This window comes from Cimex lectularius, unplaced genomic scaffold (assembly GCF_000648675.2).
Source record: "Cimex lectularius strain Harlan isolate CLEC.00 unplaced genomic scaffold, Clec_2.1 scaffold104, whole genome shotgun sequence".
Taxonomy (NCBI): domain Eukaryota; kingdom Metazoa; phylum Arthropoda; class Insecta; order Hemiptera; family Cimicidae; genus Cimex; species Cimex lectularius.
In genome coordinates this window covers 55,769-64,436 of record NW_019392737.1, presented here as the reverse complement: position 1 = coordinate 64,436, position 8,668 = coordinate 55,769, and the positions used below count along the sequence as shown (strand labels likewise).

The window sequence follows — 8,668 nt, the reverse complement described above, 5'->3', positions numbered from 1 at the left end:
TTAATTTTTATATTTTAAAACTGTCTCGACTTTTATTAATTTATTTTATTACATTTAAAACAAGGTTGCACAAGCAGTCGTTCTAAAAATATCTTTTTACGGAAGTCACACTGATATTTCTTGTATCTGAACCCTTTTTTTCACCGTTCCCGGAGGGGGGACACTGGACGTCCTGACAGGAGGTGTCGGCGGTTGTTTCAAGGGGATGGCGTTGGACGTGGCGTCAGATAGGGTTTTGATTTCGACTTGCTCGAGTTCTTCAGCTTCTCTGCGTTTTCTTCGCCTCCGCTGGTAGTAGATGGCCGAGAAGATGACGGCGTTCAAGACGAGAAGAAGGCATCCGACGCCGACGGTGACTCCGAGGGCTGTCGAAGTGCTGTAGTAGTGTCGTTGAAGTAGATCCGTCTCGTCTTCTTCTTCCTCTTCTTCTTCGACAGGTTTCTGACCGCCACCGCTCGCAACGATGTCCGAGAGTCCCATGGGTTCGTCGCTGGAACCTGTCACGTTCGGCGGACATTCAAGCGGTATCCCGGGGTTCGTCGTGCTTCCACCGACCGTCGGCGGTATGCGGGTGAACGATTCCGCCCGAATTGCGCCTAAAACAGCAAATTATCAAAATTATGGAACGAAAAATTCTCTAAAGATTGTTTTTGTAAAATTGTAATATTTTGATGGGAGGAAGGACAATTTTAATAAAATTCCCACCGGCCGGGAGAAACAAGGCCCATCGGTCATCATCTTCACTGAGACAGTGTTCTAAAAACGGCAAAAATCTAGAGTCTTCAACATGAATGTGATCATTAAATAGCTACTATATACAATATAGAATTTTGTATTGTAGATAGTTGGGCCCTCGGATGACCTATTCTTAGAAGAAGAGTCATCTTTACCCGAAGAAGAATATCCCATGCCAGGTTGACACACGGCTACTTACTTTTGTAGTACTTTGGACTTTGACCCAGATTCCAAACATAGGACTGCCACCCGAAATGAAAATAGGCTTGAGCAGGGCAGCATCTGGGGTATATAGTACTAATAGTTTTGTGCCCCTAGCCATTGTTGAGAATATTCACGTACGCGGATGAATAAAAACAACACACTGCTTCTTTGAACTTCAATCTAAAAATGAAGAGACCAGAGCGCGATATTACGAAGTACTCACTGTGGGAAGCAAGAGCGCGATGTCATGCTCACATCCCTGAATGGGTTAACAGCTCAGCTCAAAACACAAAATTTAAAATTTCCCAGTAAAGGATTAAATGATTAGCCCACCTTCCTGAAACGTTTTTGACATCAAACAATTAAAATGATCGCATCGACTATTTGTTCACATGGAAATTCAATATATTTTTTCCAGAGAGGTGAATTACTCTGGTGCGGACTGACAACAATGTCCGAGGCGGGTTTATTGGGGTATAATATGTTGAGAAATTCTCTGAAAGCAATACTCAAGTTGACATTCAAGCAAAAAAGGCAACAACACAAGGAATTTCAATGACAGCGCACCCACGTGGGAATGTAGAATCACACCTAAAACATAAAATGCGGATAGATTGGGATCAAGACAGGCAAAAACTTCATAAACAATAAACTACGAAGCATCACAGATTCTGTCAGGTGATGGACTTCATCCTTCCGACAAAGCAGACAAGAAGAAGTAACTCTGACCAGGACACCAAATATATTAACTAACTGAATATCAACTTTTAAAAACAGCCAGAGAAGTAATCAACCTCCCTGTTTACGCCAATGTAAACATTTTTAGATATGTTAGCTAAGTAGAAGTCTTATCCTGTGTTATTTTAAATTTATTATTTTTAAAAATTATAAAGACGAAATTTGTATGAGGATCACGACGCTGGAGGGAGAAACAGGTCAATTTTCAACAATCCTTCGTAAAAGGAGGGAGTCACCGCCTGGTTCTTGCCCCGTACGCACGAACGTACAAAAGCTCTCTTCAGTGAGTCGCTCCTTGGGTTTCAACCTGTTCACACGAAGTACAGCTGCCTTCAGCGAGTCTCTCCCGAGGACTCAACCCGTACGCACGAAAGTACATCAGCTGTCTTCAGCGAGTCTCTCCCGAGGACTCAACCCATACGCACGAAAGTACATCAGCGGTCTCCAGTCTGTCGCTCTCTGGCTTCGACGGGTACGAACGAACGCATCCGGCGAGTGGCCCAGACTCCAATCTCAAGCTCCACGATAAGCGCCAAACCTTTTGATTTTCACTGTCGTGAGTCAACAAGACGTACGAACGTCCTTACTCTTTTAATTCAACATTGCCATTTTTGTATTAACTTTCTTCTAACCGATTCTCTATATATCTATATTTCTATATATTCGTTTACTTTGTTTTGTTTCTGGCCAGATTTTAGTTTCCGTATTTTTATCATAAATTGTCATTCAATAAATTTAATCATCCAACGAATTATTCTTTTTTTTTGTAACCTTAAGTCCTTTACGCAACAGCCGGCAACTATCTCTGGTAACGCCGGACTTGGAGGGTAGATATCCAATACTCACTCCCGCCGACGTCTACGAAACACTCCCAAAAGGCCTAAAAAAGATTCTAAGAGATCCTAAGTGACGAATCAACATGACTAAAAAAATGTTTTCATTTCTAAAACATACAAACATACTAAAAGACATATAAATAAGAAAATAAGCAAAACATACTAAATATACATATATAGGCAATATAGCAAAAACTATATANCCTATATATATTTATATATATATAAACTTAGTTCAGCGACAGTTGATGTTGACTTGGATACGTGAGCTCAACCAGTATTTGGCTGTATTTCCTATAAGCCGCCAGGATGGGACTACAGTAAAACGACTAAAAGGAGTATTTTTATTGAACATCAACGGCAGTAAAGTGGTCTACAGGAACAGAGAATTGTACCACTCGCCAATCATCAGCACTTCCTATATTTCAACGTCCATGAGCATATGGACCATGCAGTCTGCTGTTTATTGGCCACAGCCTCAGCTTATGGAGTCTTTACATGGTATCGCAAGAGGAGACAATCCTTGGCCATTGCAACCCCCATCAATCAGCCACCCCCGGGAGCTTCATTTGAGGATGGAGGAGTTACACCCGCACAAAAACCTTAGTTCAACAGTTTATTCATTTATTTATTTTATTATATATATATGTATATATTATTTATTTTATTATAAAACATTACATATAAAATATTACATAAAAAATATAAATAAACATTCGAATAAAAATAGATAGGTAAAGGAATAAAGCAAAATAAAATGAAACAAATAAACAAAGTAAAATTATCATTCATTAATAAGAAAATAAAATTAAAAGAAAACAGTAAATAAATAAACCAGACAAAGAAATAAATGACGTACTGAATCAAGAAATCCCGAATTTTGACATATTTATCTAATTTCGTAAAAATGCATCTAAAAAGCGGGATGAAAAAGATTGAAATTCATACGGAAAATATTGTTTTCCTCACCTCTCCCATCATATACAGGGTGTATAGTCCTATAGTCCACCTATTTAATTCGGAAACGATTAACTTTAGTAAAAGATGGTCTTATACACATCCAAAGTTAATTTTGGCTATAAATCACTTGGTGGAGAAGATTTAACATAACTTTCTCATCTAGACAAAAAAAATGTTTTTCTGAAAGCTACATCACATCAGACCGCATCTCACGATTTCTAAATAAATATCGATTAACGGTCACCAATCACCACACATTTCTGATCTAGCTGGGAAATGACCCTAACTTGTTTTTTAAATGAGAATCTCATATTATTACTGTACTATTCGATTCTAGAGTTTTTTTGTACCATTTTTATGAAAGAAAATTTTTGATAGAATCAACCATTTCTGACTTATGCCCGACGTTATGCGCGTGAGTGGACTATGTTTTATATAACCCAAAACGAGTTATTTTTCGACTACTGTATACAATGTGTTTCCTCGTCGTTAAGATAAAAATCCAAAAAAGATAAAAGGGCCTCCCCGTTTTAGATTTAAAATGCAGGGGTTTTATACTGTGCCTTTTTGCGCAGGGAACGTATTTGAGCATTTATCATATACATAAATTTTAACAAATGGTCAAATCTACAATAATACGTAATAACAGCTGAGAGTCATTTTAAAAATAAAATCGACTCGATGATGACAAAAAAATCCTTTTTTGTAAAAAGAGTTCTTTAAAAAAAATAATGTAAGCTAAGGATAAAAGCAGCCCAATGATCCCAATCGTATTCTGAGACGATTCCTATCCTAAATTAACTTGTTAATTCTAATAGTTTTCAAAATAAACTTGGTGGGCCATCTTGTTACAAAAAGCATACCCCACGCGTATTCCGTCAGTCAAATATGTAGGTAATGGTATTCAAGTGTAATATCCCTAAAAGGTAAGTTATAAATTGTCTTCAATGCCAATTTGTGAACTGTAGGTAATGGTATTCAAGATCAGTCAAATATGTTCGATCCTATCAAAATATTTCTTTCAGTAAAAGTGGTATAAAACAAGGTCTATAATCTAATTCTACAATAAAAATATAGGGTTCTTATTTTAAATAACAAAGTTAGTGTCATTTCTGAGCTAGATGAGAAAGTGATGTTAAATCTGCTATTAGACCATTTTTTCGCTAATTTCAATCGTTTTCGAAAAAAGGGGTGGGGCTCGTTGTAGTTATAAAAAGCTTACCCAATGCGTCTTCCGTCGGGCATAACTCAGCCATGTTCAATCCTATCAAAATTTTTCTTTCAGTAAAAGTGGCAAAAAAATAACCTCTATAATCAAATTCTACAACAAAAATATGGAGTTCTCATTTAAAAAGTTAGTGTCATTTCCCAGCTTGATGAGAAAGTTACGTTAATAAATTCATATTTGTTTAGTGGCCATAATTGACCATATTTATTGTTCACATTAATTATTTTTTTCATTTAAGAAATCATTAATTATTTGTACAATTCATAAATTTTTATCTTATCCAAAAACTTTAGATGAAATGAGTAATTAATACGAATAGTTATGTTAAATCTGTTACCACCACGTGATTTCTAGCAAAAATTAACTTTCGGTTTGTATAAGACCATCTTTTACTAAAGTTAATCGTTTCCGAATTAAATGGGTGGACTACAGAAGTTTATACACCCTGTATATCTCCATTTTATATTTCCCCCGTCTTCTGATTTATATTGCAGGATTAGAAGACATTCTCTGATTGTTATCGATTCGCAAGAACGTGTTGGATATACTTTTAATAATAGTGCAACTTTGTTTGGTCCTTGGCGAAAGTTGAAATACCGGGGCGATGTCGCCCCTGGTGAAAGTACGGGAACAGGGTCGGAAAAGTTATTAAAGGTGGAGGTTCTGTAAGGCGGTCAAGAAGAATCGAAAGTCTAAGAAACTTCTTAAAGATCGTATTAACTTCACTTTAAAGGGTTATTTAACGGAGCAGGGCTAGGGCGGAAGGACGATTTACTCACTTCATTGGATCCTGAAAAACACCCCGGTGAATTAAACTTTTACTCGGACTGCTGGGTCCCTGCGGGCGTTATACACGACTAAAGCTTGCATGTGACTCGAGCAATCGGTTTGTCCTTGTTTTTTACTCTTGGAGCAACCGCTGTAAACGTTTCCGACCGACTGGACTGGACATATTTCCATTGTTAGAATTCATTGTCGCTTCGATTATTTCTCCCCCTAGTCACCCCTGTAGTCACCCTTCTTGAAATGACAGCGGAGGGAAAAACACCCACTCTTACAACCAAACCTACAAATGGCTTTGGTTCTAAACTATTATGAATAATATTTCTCAAATTAAGAATCGTTACCGTTGACACATTCATTAAACAAAAAATTATTTTTCTCACCATTTCACCGCAACGTTGGCTATTTGGAAGAAGAGTGAACGATTCCTATATACAAGTAAACCTTTTTTCCCTAAATTTGAAAACATTCATCGGCACCACATCAAAATTTCTTAGTGAGCTGTTATTCACTTTTATTATCGGTATCAAAAGCATGCTAAACGAGCTGATGTCTCAGTCTTATCTAAATTCTTGCGATATTAATTTAAAGTGAAATGGTCAGTAAAAAGTTCCTTTATCATTCTAAATTCTTGCTTCAATGATGGAGAGGGAGAGAGAGAGAGAGAGAGAGAGAGAGAGAGAGAGAGAGAGAGAGAGAGAGAGAGAGAGAGAGATGGAAGAAAAGACAGAGGACAACTAGCTAAATATATGGATAGACAGATAGCTGGATATATAAGTAGACATCGATAATTATAGAACGAGAAGCGACATATAGATATATAAAATGAGTGAGAGAGAGAGAGAGAGAGAGAGAGAGAGAGAGAGAGAGAGAGAGAGAGAGAGAGAGAGAGAGATATGAGGAACACGAAGGAAAGTGACAGTACGATTANATATATATATATGAGAGAGAGAGAGAGAGTGAGAGCGCGTGAGAGAGAGGGAGGTAAAGTGAGATGGGGAAAAGATTTATGGAGAAAGAAAGATTTGGAGAAAGAGATATATTTATGCGGATATGCTTTTCAAATATAAACCGGTCTGAAGTTTTATATAAAAGGTTGCAATATTTGATAACCCAATCAGCATGTTTTTCGGTCAAGGGTAAAAGGGAATCCTCTCTGAATAAGTGCGGGATAAACTGAATATATTGTATGCTTATTTCCTCCTTTTAGCTTATCCTGGGCTGTCTTCCTCTTCTCAGAAGTATAGCCTTTAACTCCTATCTATCTAAACAATTATCCTTTTCACTTCATAATGAACTCCAAGTAATTTATAATTAAATTATACTCAATTTTTTAAGAATAACTTGATAAAAATAATAAAAGTTGGTAAAATTAAATTAATTACTAATTAATACAAATAACGAATAAACAATTAAAATTAATTGAATAATTAAAAAATAAATTAAATTAAATATAAAACCGAAATAACACAAATTATATATATTTCCTTTATGGACACTTTGATAATAAATAACTTTGATTATATAAAAATAGACGTAAAAACCGATAAAATTGTTAAATCTAAAATTGAATTTATACAAAAGTTATTTGATATGCTTTGTTCTACCTTATTATTGTATTTTTCAATCTTGTGAAATTTGAGTAGCACGTTTCGTTTGACTTTATTATTCTCATAACTTCAAAGGGTCTTTCCTTGACAGTTTATTTCTTATTCTGTTTCATCTACTCCTTCTTGCGCTTTTTCCCTCTTTTCTGCCGTGTAAATTTTGAATTCTTTAAAACCGAATTTCATTGGATTCGATAAATATTTAAAAACGAAAGAGTACAAGGCAATATTCGCTATGTTAATAATTCGTTAATATTTCTAATTAGGTATATTTTAACAAAAACATAAAATGTTAAAACGTGTTCATTTAGAAAATAAAAAAAGGGTTTTATTAATTCAATTAAAGGACATTGGATAGAAACGATCGGGCAAGAATTTATTCCGTTTATTCAGGATTAATCAACCCTCGGGTTTGATTGCTTATAAATTATCTTCGGACTGCTTGCCGTAAGATAGCGAATCTCTGAGATATTGGTTTTTGCCCGGCCTTCAATAATTATATGGCCGGAGCACACGGAATGAAGTATTGGAGGTCGGGGACCAATAAAAGGGAATTTGTGGCCCTTTTTAGCAAAGCCGTCTTCTCTTTCATTTCCAATATGTACCTCATGACTCTGTATTATTAAGTTTATAGCTCGTGTTCTTAGAGAAATGTTCTAAAGTTTCCTATATATTGTTGCTTATCCGTTTTCCTCGTACAAAAAATCAGATCGTTCCGTGATTCCGACTATAGAATAGGTTTATTGCCCCAACTGGCCATTAGTGTACTTTTAATAGTGAGGTAATTATGATTCAATAAGTTTTAAACCTATTCTATAATTTAAGTTAGAATAGGACGGTAACGGTCCTACTAAAATTTACCTTAACACAGAATAGTTCTACCGGCTTCTACCACACATGTACCTGTTCATATAATATAACGATTTTTTTCGAAGTCCTGATGAAGGCGATATATTCTGTCGAAAGCTCGACAAGAAAATAAATGTTGTTTCTGTCTTCCTGGCCTCATACCCAATCTACCTTTTGGAAAGAAAAATATATTTAAACTGAGAAGGCTGATAAATCACCAAAGAAAATATTAACACAGAATCATGGTATCATCACCCTCTAACGAGTAAATAATAATTTTAACTTAGTCAGAAATTTACCTTCTTGTGTTAAATTGTCCTTATTCATTAGTAGACACCTTTTTTCGTTGCAAACTCGTTCCAAAGAGAAAATCTGTCGTTGATAAATGTTTCTGTCGGGGAAAATTGGCGAGGGGTGAGAAGAGTGCAATTAAAATTATATTTCGTTTGAGAACGAGATTTCGCTTTAGATTTATTCTGTGAATTACCTTTTTAGAGTAATTAAATATTTCGAATAAAAGGCAATTAAATAATTTAAACCTTCCTTTTCAATTAACCGTTGATTTAATATTGTCTTACTCACATAAAAGTTCTCCATTCTTTTTTTGTGTTTTGTAAATGAATTTAAAAACCAGAGAAAACCAATAGTAAAAAAAATGAAGTAGTACACTATTTACTATCTCATGTTTTTTCTCAATTTCAAGCTGAATTTATAGAAAAAATATTAAA

General features: G+C 35.4%; 1 protein-coding gene across 2 annotated transcripts in view; it reads right to left on the bottom strand.

Moving 5' to 3' along the window:
- The window catches only part of LOC112126943 (neuroligin-4, Y-linked-like), a 31,136-nt gene continuing 22,468 nt past the window's right edge, over positions 1 to 8,668 (bottom strand). For both annotated transcript variants that reach the window (XM_024226994.1, XM_024226993.1), the window contains exon 3: positions 1 to 596. In XM_024226994.1, coding sequence (XP_024082762.1) covers positions 106 to 596 — 491 coding nt within the window. In that variant the 3' untranslated portion in view covers positions 1 to 105. The remainder of the gene's footprint in view (positions 597 to 8,668) is intronic.